This window comes from Typopeltis vanoorti, chromosome 3, assembly GCF_054136105.1.
Source record: "Typopeltis vanoorti isolate ZY-2024b chromosome 3, IOZ_Tvanoo_1.0, whole genome shotgun sequence".
NCBI lineage: Eukaryota > Metazoa > Arthropoda > Arachnida > Uropygi > Thelyphonidae > Typopeltis > Typopeltis vanoorti.
Window position 1 is genome coordinate 154,950,137 of NC_143551.1, and position 22,295 is coordinate 154,972,431.

Sequence of the window (22,295 nt, forward strand, 5' to 3'; positions counted from 1 at the left end):
CATATATACCCAATATGGTCAATAAGTCCACTTTTTTTTCTTTTAAAAATGTTTAAGAATACGTACATATTTTTAAACATTTTTAAACATTTAAAAATATGTACGTTTTCTTAAACATTTTAAGATACCATCAATTAACTGCCAAATAGCTGTATTTGAGCAACCAGTTATTTCTAGTCAAATGAAAAATATGAATCCCATTAACACTTTTATGAACTTTTCCTTACTGTTTCTAAGATTCCTCACTTCTGTATAAGCAGAGGGAATTATTCAATTTTAAATATATTTCTGCTTATAACCATGTTTCTATTTTAGAAATGTCCTACCGCTTGTATTTCATGCATAGGTTCCAAGGCCGGTGAAACACTCGCAGCACCTCTCTGCAATGCCTAAGTCGGCATCAATGGCGTCCTTTCATTGGAAAGACCTCAGTATGAATTTTGTTCATAAGGAATTTTATAAGGAAGTTAGTTGGATTCAAATGGAGATGGCAGGATTTTGATTTCGGGAATTTTGGTTTTCACTTCTGAAGACACCAAACCAGCTAGAGAACACATGCAGTTAACAGATATAATACATAATAGACCGACCTCACAGGCAATCGCTATGACCATAATTACACCCAATTCAATAACCTTTATCTCTGCAAGTATCCCTTTCAGAGACTATGCCTTTTCCTTCTATCATAATCGTGTAACGTAGAGTGTAATGTGCCCTCGTTGCACGTTACACTCTACGTAAATATTTGTAAACTTTTTTTTTTTAGTTATCGAATGTTGCAATGGATTCAGGGTGTTAATCCTAATGATTAATTCTCCCTTTCACTAAAAAAAAAGAAATTCCTTAAATATAATATAATCTGTCGTTCATTAGATTAAAAGGTGTTCATCGGTTAGTGTTCCTATTAGGAACAGAACATTAATTCAGCAGTCTTAGATTGAAAGAATCCAAACATTCCAGTGAATCGTAATCTGATCCCAGTAGATGTATTAACGCCCTTTTCGTCATAGAATATTACCAGCTTTTCTTATTAGTAATCTCCGATTACGTCTGACTTGTCACTGAACCCAATACGGATGTCTAAAGGCAACAACTGACTCTAGCTATGCAAACTGTTTTATCGTTTGGCTCCCTCCCTTTTTTTTTCAGTACAGCCACTCTACTACTTAACATTTCATCTTCATCGACTGGGATATTAACTTCTTCAGATTTGCATTTCAAAGTTATATTCTCCTTGCATTTTTCCTCCGTAAAAACAACCTACCTAGCTTCCTTCCTTGACAGTGATTACTTTCCTTATCTATAGTTCAATAGCGTATCCTCACAATTTATTTAGTTTAATTTCGTTTATTCATCTCTATATTCATTTTTACTATTGGTATCTTGTATTGAAAATAAATACATAAATAGACGAGCCTATTAATTTCGTTATAATATTATGCTATGCATTTGACTAAGTTTTCATTTGAACTGGAATTTTCTCTAATTTCCTCCATTTTCTATTCTAATTTAGCATCATGTGCATTTATATATAACGGTATTTTTTTAATTCATCCACATTTATATAAATTACTTAGGCAGTCTCTTATTTTTCTAAGGGTCAGTAGTTTACTGTAAAATGTAGGCTACTATTCTAAAGATTGTCAATATATCTTTGTTACGCAGAAAACGAAAACATGCTCAAAACACGAAACAGTGTCAGGCTCTTCGTTGGATTCTGGTTCCTTTTTATTCAGATTGTACTGTGGTGCTATGGAACAACGTTAATCTCGTTCATGATATTTCCTGGATATAAAAGTACCATTGATACGTTGTCCAAACTAGAAAATGCCTTAAAGAATAAGCAATATACATGTGGAACAGTAGAGGGATCCATTTATCAATATTATTTGGAGGTAAGTTGCATGGTACTTTATATAATTTCTGAATTTGGTAAATTCTTTATTTGATAGTGTAAAAAAAACGAAATTTACCATATAAAAATATAATACAGAAGTTTAAATTTTTTTACTAATAGTAATTAATAATATTAGGAAAATGAATTCTCGATTTCTGATTGTGAAGATAAGTGGATAATATCTCCAGTCTCCTATAAAAGATTCAGGTTTTAAACTTACTGTGATATGTGGACATTTAAGGAAATTGGTGAAAATTTATGAAAGCGGTTAGGCGATTTTAGTTTCCCACTGTGACTGTACAACTACTATTGCTTTTAATGGAGCCTGAAGTGAGCTTAAAGAAAGTTTCATGTTTAGTTAAAAATTGAGGTTTCCAGATTATTTAAACTTTAGTCTACTTACAGTAATACATGTGCTATAATCTACCATATCCATCTATCCATCTGTTCATTGGATATCAATAGATGCTGTATGGTCACTCAGATGCTCGCTGATGTGCCACACCAGGCCTTTGTAGTCCTGTTGCATGCTTTTCTGGAGGTTTCAACTCTCTGAAGATCAGTCACTCCAGACACACCATCTCTCCATCCATCTCATTGACGGTGTACCCTTTCCTCTTTTTCCAAGAACTTTACCTTCTATTAGTGTTCTGAGAAGGCCTTCTCCACCCTTTAAATTCATCCAAAGTATTTCAACTTTCTTCTGTCAATATCCTTAAGTAGACTTAAAGTTCTACTTATCCTTTCTAGCTCCCATCAAGGAAGAACTACAACAAGAATTTCTGTAGTTCTTCAATAAGTTACCATAAATGTGCATAAATGACTAACATAAAAACGGTTCCTGATGCCGTTGTTATTCTTAGTGCAGCTAGTAACAGACATCTGTCAAGTTTTGAGGGAGAGACGCATATGATTTGAGAACAATGATGAATACTTAGTAAAACTACATTCACTAAGAAACAATACAAGTAATATTGTTTCTTAGTGAATTTATTCACTGAAATTTATTCATTGAAGAGTCTCTCTCTCTCTCTCTCTCTCTCTCTCAAGGATTTACATATACTTAGGTATTCCAAAGAAGAAAATCATAAACACTTAAACAATATTGAATCTTCTTCGACAAATTATTTATGGATAAGGAAAATAATATCGACCTTGCCTATAGGACATTTTTCGCAGTGTTTATACTAGCCAGTGCAGATTCTTGGTGTGAATCATATAAGGCGCCTTTCAAAAGAGTTCGAATATGTTGACTGATGGCGTGATATGCAACAGAAAGTAAATGATATTTTGGTGGAGAAATTCAAAATATATTGGCTTTCCGAACACAAAATGCCAATATAACGTTCATTTTTTATCGTGATAAAGGGATTCAATTCGCAATCAGGAATAAAATTACAAAATTAAATCATCTTCACCACATTTAACAACGGATATCACACTTTAGGGTAACAAAGGATATCAACGATTGATATATATGGGTCGTGATTCGTTATCCCCATGTCACGTTTTTCAACAGTTTGCTATCTATACACAGCATACTGTGCATCATGATTTGAAGCCAGTCGTTGCCTTAATTGATATTTGATTTCTAAGCAGCGGTAAGCATAGTAATAGTAGCTATGGAATTCATTAGGTAATGCTCTACTAATTTCTACAACTGAGGACACCTTAAAGAACTCCATTCAAGTCACCTATTCATTCCTGATGCAGTGAATCCATTTATGAACAACGGGAAGAAATTACAATCCTTTTCAATGTGGTTTGGATCTAATTATCAAAAAAATGTGATGGTGAGAAGAACCACAAAACAATTTCTGTCACCATCCTCACATTTCTACCTTTTAATGAGATCATCTTCAGCTGATCATGTATACTCAAACTGAACAGTAATCAGTTTGTGCTATTGTACGGCAATAGCATGACATATCAGCCTATAATACTAACCTCACTAGAAATCGGGTGAGGCTAAATTACGCCCGCTATACATAACTGCAGCCATTTTAGGATTCATCTTCCTTCTCCTTTATACCTTCCGGTGGCACATAGTTTGTTGTTGCTATGCATACTCACGACTATGCCTACCTGATATTCTAAACATGTAGTTGGTCTCTTCTCTTACTTGGTTTAAAATTTTAATATAAACAATACGAAAAAGTTCATTTACGTTTTCTCATTTTCTTCCTAAACCTTTCCTCCTCTTGAGGCCTGGCTGGCCGAGTAGTTAGCATGTCCACCCTTTGACCAATAGATTGCGTGTTCGGATTCCCACCGTGGGCATAGACGTTTATTATTTTCTTTAGGTTGGAGGTGAATTTCATCATCCTGTGTAAGACCACAGTCTCGCTTATTGGAGGTCTGAAGAGGCTTGAAAAAATTCCATATTTGGTCTCTAAAATAGTTTCCGAATTTTTGTAAATTATATATATAAATATATATAATTAACAAAAATATAAAAAATCCTTTTCCCGCCCACAGTACTCGTGGTTGGAATCACATTAAAAAAAGTGTATATATATCATGCCATTCAGATTTTATATATGTGTATACATAATTTAACTTATGCCAGAATTTTAACCACTCCAGAATAGCAAATCAGCCATCTATCCAGCCCTGGGAGAAGAACTGAGAAAACATCCAGAAAATTTGGTTTTTGATATTACTATTGGACTCAGGAGAACAATAGATTCCCGTTATGCATTTATTTACATGACTTTAGCTCTAACCTGGCATACCTCTGCTCTTGGACAGGATCACTTCATTTTATCAAAGGATATCTTTCGCACAGACATTATGGGAATAGCTATGCAAAAGTGTAGTCCTTTTAAAAGGCTGTTCGACCTAGGGTAAGTTTGCAATCTGTTAATAAATATGGTTCATTAATATAAGAAAATGTAGTTATACAGTATAAATGTAGATACTTTTTTGTTTTTCCTTATATGATTTCTCTCTTTCTTATTATATTATTAAATCTGGTAAAAGTATACATTTTAAAAAACTAGAACAATAAAGTATTTACATTTTACAAAATACTTATTAAAAAGGGTTAAAATGTTGGTTTCGGTGGTGGAGATAACAGATCTTCTGTGGATTCCTACGTAAGTTTTTCAAGAGGTGTTTCTCGGACTTGGTGACAGATGGGTGCTGATTTTCACTTGTGTTTTTAAATAAAAGCTGTTGATGACTAACATATCAGCCTATAATAGCACCTCACTAGAAATCGGGTGAGGCTAAATTATGTCCACTATACATACCTGCAGCCATTTTAGTGTGCAGAAAGTTACTTATCCTGTATATTTTCCGGTCTGTGTGGAGTAGATGTAATCTCATGACTGTGTGTCTTGAGGTGCTAGGACAGGTGTCGGTGGCATATGCGTTACTGTTTTTTTCTTTCTTTCCTTATGCAGAACAGGTCAGATATGGGTGCTCCAAGGGTGCATGTTTTAGAGGAGACTACAATCTAATTATCTTAGTTTGAATTTGTGGAAATTGGTTGGTGTGGATAAGGCGTTGTGCCACAACCGCCACTCTACGCCTGAACTGGTTGGGTATGCTTTGTCTTGTAGGGGGGAGATCCTAGTGAAAGCTGGGTAGAAAGAGTATGTCTGTAGATGAAGATGAAGATAGAATTGCGAATGCGTATGCAAAGGATGAGGCTTGATATACCAAAGTGAAGAAGTGATACATTTCTTGAAGTTGGAAGGCCGAAGTGGTAGAGATGATTTAGATGACACAACCCACAAATGTGGGTTGGTGAGAGTTTCCAGCAGTACACTGGATTCTTCGAAGTTTAGTGACACTAGAAAAGACTTATATGATGACAGCTGCTTGTACGTAGTGATATTGCAATTCTGCTTGGGCGATTTCCATCGGTGGGCTTTTCAAGGTTTTCACTTCTGGTTCTGGGCTAGGAATTTTCCTATGATGCTTATTCTTGCCCATTTCCATGTAAAAAAACAGAAAGGGATGTTGGAGTTATCATGTTTGTGTTTGAAGCAGAGGATATGTAAATCTACTGTGCAAACTTCATCCGTAGATTCCCCTAACTATTCTAGATTAAAATTGAAGATTACAGGGAGTGTCTGATTGATATAGATGATTTCCACTATAATGAAATAAAGAAAATAATGTAATAACGCTTTTTATTTTGTCGATGATTCCCTCGAGAAACGTGTCAATAACAGATGAAAGAACGATGATGAAAAGATAATTCACAATGAGATTAAAATACCACAGAAAATACAAAGAAATAATGGGAGAGCACTGTCAAGAGAACTAAAATTTGAATAATCTCTGTAACTTTATGAGATCGGACTTTGGACAGAGCTTCACAGATTATTCAACTATAAATATACACAACTATAAAAAAAATCATATTACACTGCGACAAATTCTGGCACCAAAATTCCTATGCTGTTTATAAGTTCACTAAATTGTAGTATCTCAGTGTTATCAATGACAGTTTATCAGTGAGAGTGTATTTAACCGGACAAACATTATTTAAACAAGGTTTAAGTAATACAGAGCTTATAAATATTTTACCAAAACAAGTTACCATAAGGTGCTTTGATCTTATTAAATAAAAATCTCAGGATGACAGATAGATGTAGAAAGTTTTTTTTTTACCTTATAAGCCAGGCTCCCACTGATGAGACCTCAATAAAGGTCGAAACCGGTCTGGGTAGTGGCCCCTTGCCTTTAATGCATAGCATCATACATCTCCTCTAGGAAATGTGCTTTGCATTAAAGGTAAATACTAAGAATAGTGATCAGAGCTTATTCCATCTTTACCACGAGTTGCCTAAGACTTGCACTACGTATGGAGTCGCCCAGACTTGCACTACTTGCAGGCGCAAACTTGACTCACTTGTCAGTTTGCTTATTTGGGAAATGGATTAAAACCAAGTTTATATTTATATACATATAAAATAGCTTGGTATCGTTAACGTATATTATACCCAAGGTAAGAAAGCTTTCTACATTTTCCTATGTAATATTTCTAATTTTGTTAGGTGGCTGTTTGATGTGTTTGCATAGACTGCTATACTGTATCTGAGCAGGGATTTTCAGATACCGTCATATAGGAGTTTTTTATGTTAGATGGAATCATGTCTTTTACTTGGAAGAGTTTTGCTGCGATGATCCGGAGTTTGGTATGTAGGTATTCTTTATGTTTTGTCCATTTAAGGTGGCAATCTATGTAGAGACCAAGGTATTTTGCATGTGTTACAGGTTTGATTTCGGGACATTGGCAGGTTTTTTGTTGTTAATGCAGCGGTATGTGTGACAGTGTATCAGTAGTGGTGCGGGGCGCATGATTCTTGGGTTGTGCATTATCAACATCTGTGTTTTGGTTCCATTGATTACAATTACGTTTTTGTAGAAGTATGTTGTGATTTCATTTAGGTCTTGTTGTGCTTGGGAGAGAGCCGTGTTGATGTCTGTGTGGATTACTTGTAGTGCGGTGTCATCTGCGTACTTATAATAATAAAATAATAATAATAATAATAATATTTATAATTATGAGCTGAACATTGTTTTAGAGTCAACTCCCACTGCTGATTCAGAAAAATTTCAATTTTCAGAATCGATTAAATATATAACATGGATGATGACAGCTTACTCCTCCCAATTTATGCTGTTTTTGGCGTACAGCATTATAGCAAGAGAACCTTTCTACCTAGCATATTTCCAATTTTGCATACTCTTCCATTTTAATATAGGAAGCCAAATTTTGTTTGGACCTGGCATTTCCATTTCTCCCCTCACTTTATACGGTCTTAGGCTTACATTAAGTTGCTTTTTGGCAGCTGGAGCATACGCGCAATTGCTATTATGTGTCATGCCCATGGTTGCTTGCATCAAAAGATCTATTGCCGTAGAATTTTGTTGCTGCTGTTGTTTACTAGCTTTATCGATTGTTTTTTACTCTGTAAAGGATATCAAGAATGGGATGGAGAGGTGGAGATGTCGCTTACTGTAAGGCAATGTTATATGTCGTTTTCAAAATACAGTTTTAAAAATAAAAATAAAAAAAGGTCTTAATACTGGTTTTGTACAACATTGGAATTAGCAGTGAGACAAAATATTGTAAATAAATTCTGATTTTAAAAAAGAAAAACTTTAGACATGCTTCTTCAATAACACTCAAAACTGAAAACTCGACCTTTCTCTTTCTTTAAAAAATATACTAATTAAATAATTAAGGGATTTAAACAACTGTAGATAACTTACTGCTATATTATAATACAATACCATACAACAATTATGTTAACTTAATTTTTTTTTAAATTCTTACTCAGAATTCGCAGAATGAATGAGGGAGGATTGATCGAAAAATGGATTAACAACGCCTATGAAAGAGCTCGCTCTCAAAGTCCAAATGAAGATAAAACCAATACATACCGTCCACTTTCTTTAGTAGATCTCCAGGGAGCATTTTATTTTCTCTCTCTAGCTCATATTCTCTCAGGAATTGTAATAATGTTAGAAAATGTATATTGGCACATATGGAATGTAAACATAGAATAATCGACAATGGATTTCTGCTAACATTGTAAAGTAGCATGGCATTTTGTTTATTTTCTATAGTGAAAGTAGTGACAGAGTTGTTAACAAATCATTTTTCACAAGTTTCACTGCTTGAAATAAATAAAATAAATGGTGGGGAGAATGTATGAGTACAATCTGCATATATCCACAATTTTAATCACAGAAGTATACTGATTACCGCTTTGTTTCATATGCTCCATTAGCTCTTAATTATCAGGCTGCAAACTTGTGTAAAATGAAAGCCACTATACACACATACTGACGAGCTGTAATTTATGATCATCGTGGAAAAAAATATACAAAAAGAAGACTTCTCTTTTTATTTATTTATTTTTCTTTTGGGAAACTAATATCTCGATATTACTGATGGTGTAATACTGGGAAATGGCTTAGAAATTAGGGGATCTCTGAGAACAGCGGGGATACTTAACAGAGAAACGAGGATAATGAGCTAAATTTCGGAATAAAAATAATACATAAAAGGAAAAAGAAGAAAAACGGAGAACTGAAGTGGCAAGGGAAAGAGAAGGGAGGAACTTCTTCAGTAATCCATAAGAAAGCAGTTGTTCGATGTAGTCATAGTGATCTTCAAAGTGTAGAGAGAATACACCATACTATGGGAGGAGAGTGTTTGTTTTACTTAAGGGTTATGAAATGATCCCACTCAGTTTTAAAATAAGATTGCAAGCGTATTATAGTGAATACTAGGTGAAACGATAGGAAGACTCGTCGAATGTTTATTATCCATCTGGCAGTTCGGTTTCCAAGAACTGCTTAACTTGGTTAGATATTTACAGTATAATATGTAGGAAGACTGTCCCTATAATTTCCGGTAACTTGCGTACCATGAGCAGTCACTTGTTTTATGCGTTTGTGCTATTCTTGTTAGCCGTCTGTAGTTTTCCTTTAATGTGATACAAGTGTTCTGGTGATTGTGTAGTTCCTGAAATGGTTACGTATATTCAGATATATAAACCTCTGATAAGAGCAATGTAATGTTGCTCCCGGCTTAGCAAGTCTATTGATAGATGCAAGATTGGAAATCGAGTAAGAGAGAGAGAGAGAGAGAGGGATGATGTTTTAGTATGCCGTTAAGTTTATTGTTCATTATGAATATAACAGTACAGTCAAAGAATATGTGTTTTTGTTGCACCTATTGCACCTAAAACAAATTTGAAATGTTTAAGACTAATTGTGCCATGTCAAATGTGTATGTAAGTTGATAAAAATGTAATATTTCATTTGATTTTTGCGATATTCGCTGTGTATGTTTTGTATTGAATATAAATACAATAAATATTATAATAATATATATCTGTATTACGAATTTATTTTTCGATGGGGGCCGTTCCATAAATTTGGGAAGGACTTGGCTACCCTATTCCATCAGATTTGTTATACGTGTAAATAAGAAATCAAAACCTACATACATCTTGACGCTAAAATCGCATCCTACTTTAAAAAAAGAAAAAAATAGAAATTGGACAATCTGGAAATAAACTGTATTAGTTATAAAGCAATCTAAAGTTCTGTCGATCCACCAAATAAAAATAGCCGCCATAATTAAAAAAATCTTCCATCTAAAGCAGGGGTGTCTAACTGACGGACCGCGGGCCGCGTGCGGCCCCCAAATCAATTTCGTGCGGCCCCCGACGCCTCAAGGAAAGATTTTAAAAAAAGGATGATTGCTTTTTATAATAAAACAGAAATACCGTATTTACTCGAATATAACTCGCCTTCGCATATGACTCACACCCCTGTACCCTGATTTTACTTTATGAAAAAAGAAATTAAAAAGTTTTGCATGTACTACATCGCGCACGAAAATAAAGTTGAATCAATTTCACGTCGGAACAATAACTCGCTCCCCGCAGTAAACAACATGCCTTCCCGAACTGCAATTAGAGACAACTGGTATAAAATTGGCACTAACTAAAGAATCACATGTCCTCTCCCACATTAACCATGCTGTTTAGGCTTAAGCAAAACCATATGTTTCACCGGCAAACACAGTATCTAACTAAAATCTATGTTTTTAATTAGATGTGTGTGAGTGCCCCACTAACTCAAACACAAAGCTGCAATAAAATTCGTAAACGTGTTAAAACTAAGACATATAGAGTGAATGTTGTTAAGACAGTTTCAGATATTATGGAATTTGGTTGAAGAGAATTAGCGTTTCAGCTCAAAAATGTCGGCTTGACTTTGTGTTTTGGTAACACAATCTTTTGTTAATACTGCACCAATCATATCCACAGCTTCATAGCTGTTCTATCTCTATTGGCCTACCATTGCTGCCTATTTCACGTTCTGCTTTCACTTCTCAGACATTCGTGAAGGATGTTCATTACGTATCTAAAATCTTGTAAATTACTTATAATTTTTACTTGGAATAATGGGAAAGAAGATGACGCTATTTGGATAGATGACTGACAATGCACACAAGGAAAACGCTCTCGAGGCCGGAAGTAGTATAACGAAGTGGAGATTCTTGGTAAGTCATCCCCATTTTCAGTTTTTTTTCTGAAAACTTTAGTTTTTAAAAATCCCTCCATATATCTCACATGATTTTGTAGCTTTAATTTTGGGGAGAAAAAAGTGCGAGTTATATTCGAGTAAATACAGCATCAATTTATTCGTTTTCATGCGACATTTATAGTTACAATATGGATGCAACGACATGCTATAATATAATTGCAGTAATAAAAATTTATATCGCAATTTCAATGTTAGATCCGATCCTAATCAATCGCAAACTATATACTTACAATACGGATGCAACAATCTGCTATAATATAGTTGCAATAATAAAAATTTATGTCGCAGCAATGTTAGATCCGATCCTAATCAGTCGTAAACTATATTTATGCTTTCATGGTTAATTTACAGCACGCTGCTGGTAGCGTACTGAAAAAGTTGAATTCTATTGGCTACCAGCTGTTCACGTGACGCGCAGCAACGCACTCATGGGAATTCAGCTATGAGTTTATAAACTCATAGCTGAATTATAAACTCATAGTCAATCAGTGAACTTTGAAGTCAGTGTGCCGAACACGATTCAACGACAATCTAGCAGTGAAAGAATTCCTTTTATTATTATTTTTTATTTTTATTTGCAATAGTATCGTCCACTGGTCTGCAGTTTTGTGAGGTTTTATTCAGACATTTTTATAAATAAAATTAATATTATATTTATTCACCGAGGCAATGTCGCTTTCCAAGCCAACAAGAAAAAGAAAAATTGCTGATGAGAGGAGAAAATTTCAAGAAAAATGGGAATTAAATTACTTCTGCACTGAAACAAAGGACAAAATTGTGTGCATTATTTGTAACGAAACAATTAGTGTCGCCAAAGAATATAATATAAAAAGACACTACGATAAAATTCACAAAGAACAATATTCACGCTTTGAGGGTAAACGGAGAGAAGAAAAATTAAGAAGTATGAAGAATTCACTTCAAAGTCAATAACAAGTATTTTCAAAAATTATGAAAGATAATGAATCAGCAGTGAGAGCCAGTTATGAAATCAGCTATTTATTGGCGAAACATTCCAAACCTTTTAGTGACGGTTCCTTGGTTAAGGAATATATGATAAAAGCAGCCGAAAACGTATGTCCCAAAAATTTGCAAGTATTTCGCGATATTTCTTTGTCCAAAAATACTGTGATCGAAAGACTAACCCAAACGGCAAATAATCTGCGTGACCAGTTGCAAGAAATATCCGCAAACGTACAGTGCTTTTCAATTGCAATTGACGAAAGTTTCGATATTCACGACGTGGCTCAAGTTGCTTTGTTTCTTCGGGCTTGCGACGACAATATGAATATTACTGAAGAGTTCTTGGAAATGATTCCCATTCGTGGAACCACTACAGGGGAAGACATTTTTGATGCCGTGTGGGGCATTTTTGAAAAATATCAACTTCCTCTGAACAGGCTCGCAGCAGTGAAAACCGATGGTGCTCCAGCAATGACAGGCAAAAATAAAGGTTTTGTGTCAAGACTTGCAGCAAATTTAAAGGAAATGTATCCAGACATTCCAAAACTGCAATCTTTCCACTGCATTATTCATCAGTCCTGTGCTCCAAAATGTTGGAAATGAGCAGCGGACTTAAGCCTGTGACAAATACCGTGAACTTCACCAATCCAGAGACCTCAATTGTGAATTTGAAGGGCTACCTTATTACACAGAGATTCGTTGGTTATCTTGCCATAAGATTCTAAAAAGCTTTTTTTTTTTACTTTTAGAGGAGATCAAATTGTTCCTAGAAATGAAATATCATGATGCTGCATTTCTTAATGATCAGACATGGGTACAAGATCTGGCATTCTTAATTGATATTACAGGACATTTGAATGATTTAAATGTCAAACTTCAGGGGAAAGATCAGTTAATAACACATATGTATGATGCACTGGCAAGTTTTAGATGTAAGTTAGTTTTGTTTCAAAATCATTTAGAAGAGAATATTCTAAATTACTTTCCTATATGTGTGAACAGTTGAACAATAAGAATCAAAGTTTTACCTTTTCTCAATATTGTCTCGAACTAGAAAAGATAAAAGAAGAATTTGATAGGCGATTTAAAGATTTCCAGGAGCAAGAAGAAGTTTTTTCGCTTTTTACGGATCATTTTTCCTTTAATTTCGAAAAAGCTCCTATTTGTATTCAAATGGAATTTATTGATTTCCAAAATGATTCCATTCTAAAAGCGAAATACCAAGAAGTTCGTGTACCAAAAATATACAGTTATTTAGGTCAAAAATATCCAGAAATAAAAAAGTTTGCAGCAAAATATTCTATGTTATTTTGGAAGCACCTATTTATGTGAACAATTATTCTCATGTATGAAAGGTAACAAAACAGCCCACAGATCAAGATTAACCAACGTCAACCTTTCTTCCATAATGAAGGTCGTATGCTTACAATTTTTGAGTCCAAATTTCGACAGGCTGGTTAATAATAAACGTTGTGAAGTGTCGGGAAAAAATAAAATACTGAAATTAAAAAAAAAAAAAAATCACCTAACGCCTTTTTATTCCCATATATACGGGAGTAGGCGAGGCCACTTAGCCCTATCTAACTTTTGGAGACTGAGTGGGCAGTTCAATCTCCACTGGTACCCAATCAGAGACGGATGGCTATCACTAATTAAGCGGTACGCAGTGAAGAGAGACGGCTCAAATGTGCCGCCATCTCGTGGTCCCTAACCTTAACACAATATATTTAATGTCTGAAATAATGTGGGTTCTACGGTCGATTTTCTTGAGTTTACAGGACGAAAAACCCGAGTTTCCGGGAGGAAAAACCTGCTTGCCCATGCCAGAGATCGACTAACTCGGGAACCGGTCGAAAAAAGGCTTAGAAAAATTTCCTCTAGTCGTCGACTAGACTCGAAACCAAGACTTCCTTCGTGCGGCGGTGTGCAAACGCCACATCCACTGAGCTGCACAGGCTCCACTACTGAAATGAAATTATTATAATTATATTATGCAAGTATATATATATATATATATATTTTTTTTTTTTTTTTTTTTTTTTAATCCGAAAATAAAATTTTTCCCCAAAATATTTTCAGTAACATTTAAAAATTCCTTTAAAAATTCAAAATATAGCCCCCTCCGGCCAAAAAAAATATATAAATAGAAGCATTTTATTTCAACACAAACACAAAAAATTTCAAACTAATAGGGCGCTCTGTAAATTTTTGTGATGGTTATTAATGAGAGTTTATACTTTTTTTAGAATGTATAAATATATAAATATTTGATTTATTTAAATAAAATTTAATTTCGTTTTAATTTGGATTAAATGCTATGTGTAGATTAAGAGCCTGTGTAGCTCAGTGGATGTGGCGTTTGCATACCACCGCGCTTGGCCGCACGAAGGAAGTCTTGGTTTCGAGTCTAGTCGGCGACTAGAGGAAATTTTTCTAAGCCTTTTTTCGACCGGTTCCCGAGTAAGTCGATCTCTGGCACGGGCAAGCAGGTTTTTCCTCCCGGAAACTCGGGTTTTTCGTCCTGTAAACTCAAGAAAATCGACCGTAGAACCCACATTATTTCAGACATTAAATATATTGTGTTAGGGTTAGGAACCACGAGATGGCGGCACATTTGAGCCGTCTCTCTTCACTGAGTACCGCTTAATTAGTGATAGCCTTGGGCCATCTGTCTCTGATTGGGTACCAGTTGAGATTGAACTGCCCACTCAGTCTCCAAAAGTTAGATAGGGCTAAATGGCCTCGCCCACTCCCGTATATACGGGAATAAAAAGGCGTTAGCTGATTTTTTTTTAAATGCTATCTATTGTAAATATTAACATAATAAAAATATTCTTTATATTATTTTTTTTTGAGTTATCATAATCATTATACTATTATTTTATGTCTTGTAATGCTTAGAATAAATAAAATTTTTGTTATTCATTTTCCAATTTATTTATACTCATTTTTTCACTTCCCTTCGATTCTAATTAGTGCATGTTTTTTTAGTCGAAAATAGTATTAAAAAAAGTCTCTTCTAGTGTCTTCCTTTTGTGACTGGTCTTCGGCTATACAGTCTAACGCTTTTAAAATTTGAAGGAAAGATTTCAAAATTGCTGCTGTTGCCATAGCATGTGCCTCCCATCTGGTATCAGAGAGGGATATTAAGACATTTTCATTTCCAATACAACCTTTAAGAATTGTCCACCGGCTGGTTGAGGCTGAAAAAAATGTATAGAGCAACCGCACTGTAGAGAAGAAATTAACCTCCTCTTTACAGCAGTCAACAGCACTTCGGCCTACCGAATTTAGTGAATGAGCTGCACAGGGCACATATATAGCAAACTTGTTTGTTTATAAAATTTTTCGCTGCATCCCCTTATAACGCCCAGACATGTTAGCAGCGTTGTCATAAGACTGACCCCTACATTTTGAAAAGTTTAGCCGACAAACTTTACGTAATACTGCAACACCTGATTTGCCATTTCCTCACCGGTATGGCTTTTCATTTCCAGAAAGGTTAAAAAGTTTTCAATAGGCTGTCCATCTTTTAGATACCTAAGTACAACACTTAACTGGTCGATATGTGACAGACCTGGTGTTGAATCAACTGACAAACTAAAATAACCAGAAGATTTTACTTCATCAACAATAAGCATGAGGACCTTTTGAGCCATCAGTTGAATGAGTTCCTCACAGGTGGCTTTGGACAGATAAGAAGGATTTTCTTTGCCATAATTTCCATATTTCGCAATGTGACCTGCTAAAAATGGATCAAACTAACTTATGAGCTCAAGCAGCCCTAAAAAGTTCCCATTTTGCAATGATCTAAATCTTTCCTCTGTTCCTCGAAAAGTCAAGCCACGTTCAGCTAACGTACGAATAACAGCGATGACACGCCTCAGGACATGTTCCCAGTAATCAAACTCTTCCTGAATTTGTTTTTCCAACTGTGGTCCAAACCCTACACTTTGTCTGCAAGTTAAGTATGTTAGCATAGAGTCTCGGTGAGTAGTGCTTTTTTCATGTTGATCAATTACAATAGTATTTCGCCAGTCACTGAACCTTTCTCTTGTAACAAAATGTGAGAAATTTTTAGGAGCAAACAGTTTACAAACAAAACAATAAACTGATCCCGTTGATGGTGAATATAATAATCACTCTCTGTTGTATTCCTAACCATTGGCTTTTGTCCCAACAAAAATGTTCTGCGAATAGTATCTTACTGGTTTGCCACTACTGAAATGTCGGTAAGACTTGTCAAATGGCCCATTGTGGTGTTGACAGTCACTGGGTCCACAAGCAGTCCAATAAGCCACGTCATCAGCAGAGAAATCTTTCATTTTCATTTTCAGCAATTATTTCAACCTCAGTATGTTTTGTAAAGCAACTTCCATCACCATTTGCAGTAGAGATATCAAGAGAATTTACAGACAAAGTGAGGTCAGCCTGCTCGTGACACCTTGATGATTCCAACATCATCATATTTTGATTTTGAAGCGATCAAAGTGGTATTTGTGTCCACTTCTGATGACGGAGATTGGCACTAATCAGGAATTGGTATATAATGTTGGAACTTGTGTGAAGAAATCAGTCAGCTTTGCAGTCTTGGAATCTAATTCCAAAGTCTCCTCTTGTTTCTTTTTTGATAGTTTTCGCTTTTATGCACCACTTAACTGAACACGTTTCATCTTTGTTCTTGGGATCTGTTAAATACAAAAATAAAAAGATCATTTTGTTGAATATTAGGTGGCAATCATCACAGTTACACATGTCACAGGCAAAATCATACAAACAATTTAATTTTCGGCTTACATCTGAATCTTGTGCTTTAATTAACTCTTATTTTACCAGAGTCGCACTTCTGCGACAGCTAGGCCTTTTACCGGAGGCACGTTTCTGAGACAACCATGTGATTTGTTTTATATTTGCTTCTGGAGTATAAGACATAATTTATTAAAACAAGACATAAAACAGACACAAAATAAAAAATAAAATGGTTACGTTAATTATAAAAAAAATTACCTCATTAGACGCAATGGTAGTGCCAGAAAGCGTCATGAGCGATAATACGGTGTAAACGAACCGTCATGCACGTGGTTAGAGTTTTATTAGGCCTTCTACACGTCATTATTTATTGAAACAAAGTAGGTAACAGTAAGAAAAGATAAAAACAATGAAAACTAATTAAAAGTTAATTTAAATTAAATTCGTCATCTAACTAGAGCAGAAATTCTGTGGTGCCTTCCTTTCCATGATGTCCTAAGCATGTGCTTATTTTGCTTATTGATTAATCCAGCCCTGTGTATAGCGATGGAACAAATGTGGTATATGCCGACATTGTATTGTCCATTTTTTCGTTGCTCATGGAGGCAGAAGCGACATCAACCAATATCTACGTAGCCAGAAACATAAGGATGCTCAAAAAACTCTGCTTTCAGTTAAAAAACATCAGCTCGTTTATGGTGAGACGTGATGGTGAGAGTTTAACGATAAAATTGCAGCATGTGAAACTCTTGTTGCTTATAATACTGTGCTTTAGGAACAAGGTTTCCGCGCAAATGACTGCTTGTCGACATTGATAAATAAAATTTATGTACTAAAATTTCTTCTGCACGTGCCAAATCAGAAGAAATAATTAGCAACGTTTTCTCACCAAACATATTGGGCAAAGTAATAGAGAATTTGAATAAAACAAAAAGGCATTACAGTCAGTTTAGATGCATCAAACAAAAAAGACATCAAACTTTTTCCAATCGTTGTGTAGTACTTTTTAAAGTGATACAGCAGAGAAGGTGAAAAGAAGGGTGTTAAAGATAATGAGAGGATCGTGAGATGTTGATTCGTAATCTGGCAAGGGATTTTATTTTCGTTTCGCCAAATTCTAGTGTTCAAGACAAAATTATAGAGCTTATTTCCTTACCTGAATTGCAGGCCCCCCTCTATGTCTACCTAAATTTTTGTATGGGTTCTGTCACTGAAGAATAATAGTAAGCTCAATATTTTTATGTAATAATTTTTTTATCGTCTTACATTTTCATGAATACAGAATATTACTTAATCTCCGTCTTGTTTTTGCCCTAATATCCCGTTTTTCTCTCAATAAAATATGGTCAGCTTAGGAATAGCCTAACCATCGCAGAATACCCCTTCCTGGCAGAAGCATAGACTTCGGACGAAAGTCAAGTTTTGATCTTATCAATGCCCTGTACAAACGAAGCAAAGAACATCTGTCAGCACTCCAACGGGTAGAAGATAGGGTGCATATGATATTCATTGCTTTACAACACTTGCTTCCTAACTGACGTATGTGCTGGAGAAAACTGAGTTTACTGTCAGATATTATTCCCATATAGTCAGAGTTCTCGGTCAGGATGAAGATCACGTTTCCAGCAAGTGCACACAAAATATCTTCTGCTGTGAAAACCTGAACCCATTTTGCATGCGTCCATTTTGAGAGATAATCAATGGCTTGTTGTAGCTACCTTTCTGTGACCTCATAATACATGAATGACAGAAGATGGTGATGTCATCCACATATAGGCATTACTGCTAGAGGAAGTTGTTCTGTTATAGTTTTAAGTGCCAAGTTTAAGCTTGACACTTAAAACTGAGCTCTCCTGCTGGTTATATGGTGTGGAGAAAGTTGTTCCCACTCAGACTTGGAATATTTAGTTAGATAAGACGTTCTTGATATGTATATTTTTATATACATATAAAAATATGTAAAAAAAAAGTAAGGTTTCGTCTAAGACACAATTGTGTAGGTAATTCAGTATTCAAGCCTCTAAACAGTTTCTATATCAAAGAAAACCGATACTAGATGCTCGTGTGTTAGAGGAGGCATCTCTAATGGATGCATTCAGCCAGACCAGGCGATCAATAGTAAATTATTTTCAGAAACCCGATTGTGTTCTGTGAAAAAAGGCTTTCTCTCTAAAAACTATAAAAATCGAGGGTTAGCCACTTTTTCCAGATGCTTCCCAAACAGCTGCTCAGAACAAATGGACGGTAGTTATTTTGCCTTTCTATGAAAGCAGAATTTTTGCTGTCAAAAAAAAAAAACATTCTGTTACAAAGGTGCAGCAGCTGATCTATGAATGACAGACGTTTACCATCTCGTAATGGATATTATTTAGTCCAGCATTTCCCAGATTTTTCCTACGACGGAACACTTCACAAATAATCCTGAATTTCATAGAATACCTTGGTTATTTTGTAATGTATTAATAATTAATCATAGCATTTTTTTTTAATAATCACAAAGAGTATTAGTACACTTACGTATACGGTGTGACATGTTGACAAATATAAAATTACATTTAAATCAGTTATCAATCACCGGACTAATAAAATCTTGTAGAATATTATACAAGGTGTCCCAAAATTCACGCAAGAAGTAATTTTGATAGAAAACACAGGTTTTTAATTAAAAATTGTATTTCTTATTGATTCATAAAGTATACAGTATAGGGTTATGCACGGAATAGCATATCGGGTAAATGGCCTCCACAGCTTTGCTGGCACATACGCACAATTTTCCATGACCATTTTGCATAAATGTGGCTCAATTTCGTTGATACAGCGCTCAACTTCCTCCTTCAAGGCGTGGGTGGCCATGGGCTTGTTGGTATAAACCTTAGACTTCAAAAAACCCCAAAGAAAAAACTCCAACGGCGTTAAGTCACATGATCTGGGCGGCCAATTCTGATCACCAAAACAGGAAATTACACGACCAGGAAATGACTCATGCAGTAATTGAATTGTTTCTCAGGCTGTATGGCATGTGGCACCGTCTTGTTGAAATCACATGTCGTCCACATCCATATCTTGCAATTTAGGCACAAAAAACTGAATTATCATGTCGCGATAGCGAGCACCATTAACTGTTATTGCCTTACCAGCTGCATTTTCGAAGAAGAATGGACCGATGATGCCTCCAGCCCAAAATCCGCACCAAACAGTGACACGTTGTGGATGCATTTGTTTCTTAACAATCACTCGTGGATTTTCTGAACCCCAAATGCGACAATTTTGTCGATTAACGAAGCCATCAAGATGAAAATGAGCCTCATCACTGGATATGATTTTGTTCGAAAAATAAGCATCCACTTGATGTTGTTCCATAATCCATTCAACGAACTCTCTTCGCTGTATGTGGTCAGTAGGCTTCAGTTCTTGAGTCAATTGAACTTTATAAGCATAAAGATGCAAATCTTTCGTGAGAATATGCTGTAGAGAGCTTCTCGAAATGCCCAATTCAAGACCACGGTGCCGAATTGATTCCTGGACTCTCAGCAACACTCTCACGAATTGCTTCGATGTTTTTTGTTGAACGACTTGTTGAAGGACGGCCAGAGTGTATAAGATCACTAATTGATCCAGTTTCCTTGAATTTTTTAATTAATCCTTTCACAGTTGATGAAGTTAAATCACTATTCCGACCATATTTTGTACGAAATTTGCGAACTGTAGCTGCCAAACTTTCATTATTTTTAAAATATTGGTCAACAACGAAAATGCATTGTTCTTTCGTGTAGCGCTCCATTTTTAATAACCCTGAACTGTCAGTAGTCACGCTGTCTTTTTCTTCTCGTTGGCAACACTTTACCGTACAAATGGCGTTAAATTTAAATCTTTGCGTGAATTTTGGGACACCCTGTAGTTTCCTTAGGCCAAGATCACTAAATTAATTTGTGCTCATTTTCATTGACATATCCCATTCTGATCACCAAAAATGTATAATATTATTATAAGTACTTACGAGTGAATGCAGACTTTTTCTCTTGCGTACTGGTAGTTTTCCCCTCCTTTTGTACATCCTAGAGATTGCTTTGTAGGCTGGAGGTGGATGAATCACGATCTGTTGCGTGACAAACAGTGGCGGCCGGTAAAAATTTTAAGTGGGGATGCTGCATACAAAAAAAAAAAACTTTTTTTTTTCCTACTCAGTGACGAATTTATTAATAAATAAACTTACATATTAAAAATTGCTTTATTAAAAATATTTCATCCTCACCACGAACAAACACCAATAATAAAAGTTTCGTATCATTAGCAATGACAAGTGCAAACGCATATCGGCGTTGAAAAAATGAAAAAAACTGAAAAAATATAATTATTTTCATATTTTACAACAGTGACACTCGTCATAATTCAGCATTGTATCAATAATAAATAAATAATTATATGTTATTTTAACAAAATAAAATAAGATTTACAAAAAAAAAAGTTCACCACGAACACGCACCAATAATAAACGTTTCATATCTCACAGAAATAACGAGCGAAGGCATAAGATAATAAGATACACTGCCCAAGCGGCAGTACATCTAATGACGTAACGTGCAACGACAGCAAATGAATATCGGCGTTACATCGCAGTGCATTTGTTTCGTGTAACGATAATTGAAAAATATTCTTTGCATGTTTTCAACAGTGACACTCGCCCTAATTCAGTCTTGTATCTATCTTCTTCTTTTTCTTCTGCAGCTTCTCCCACTTAAGTGGGGTCACTGTTGATGATGAGTCTCCTCCGCATTCTCCTGTCTTGGGCTGTCACCACATCCAAGTTCATCCTCAAGTCCTCTTCTACCAGCTCCCTCCATCTCTTCTTTGGCATCCCATGCTCCCTCCTTCCTTGCAAATCCATCTGCATGACCCTTCTTCCCACATATTCGTCCTCCCTCCTCATCACATAATCAAACCATCTCAACCTTGCCTCCTGTATCTTCGCTCCTAAGTTCGTAACTTTCACTGTTCCCCTTACATAGTCATTTCTCGGACGATCCTTTCTGGTCATACCGCACATCCACCTAAGCATTCTCATCTCTGCTACTTCCATCCTGCTGGTGTCATTTTTCCTCAGGGCAACAATTTCTATAGCATACGCCATAGCTGGCCTCACTACTGTCCTATAGATTTTGCCTTTCAGAATGATCGGCACCCTCTTATCGCATAACACTCCAGCCATCTCCCTCCAGTTTCTCCAACCTGCTTGTATCCTGCATCCCATTTCCTTCTCACCTCCTCCATCTTCTTCCACTGTTGAACCTAAATATCTAAAGTCCCTCACCTTCCTGATGACATTTCCTTCCAGCTTCAGATCTGTTGCCTGGCTGCCGCCCACTGTGCAACACATATACGCTGTCTTACTTCTGCTCAGTCTCATACCTCTCTCTTCCAGTACTTTTCTCCATATTTCCAGTTTAGTTCCCACTTCTTCTCTTGAATCTGCACACAGCAAGATGTCATATGCATACAACATTGTCCAAGGCGCATCTTCTCTCACCTCCTCCGTCACCACCTCCATCACAATGTTAACCAGAAACGGACTTAATGCTGACCCTTGATGCAAGCCAAC

The 22,295-nt window shown here is 35.7% G+C and overlaps 1 protein-coding gene across 1 annotated transcript in view; it reads left to right on the forward strand.

Moving 5' to 3' along the window:
• LOC150108678 (ionotropic receptor 93a-like) overlaps positions 1-8,428 on the forward strand; it is a 28,062-nt gene extending 19,634 nt beyond the window's left edge. The window contains exons 5-7 of the mRNA XM_090390504.1: positions 1,666-1,895; positions 4,484-4,743; positions 8,200-8,428. Of these exons, the coding sequence (XP_090246630.1) occupies positions 1,666-1,895; positions 4,484-4,743; positions 8,200-8,428 (719 nt within the window). The remainder of the gene's footprint in view (positions 1-1,665; positions 1,896-4,483; positions 4,744-8,199) is intronic.
• Positions 8,429-22,295: the final 13,867 nt, after the last annotated feature.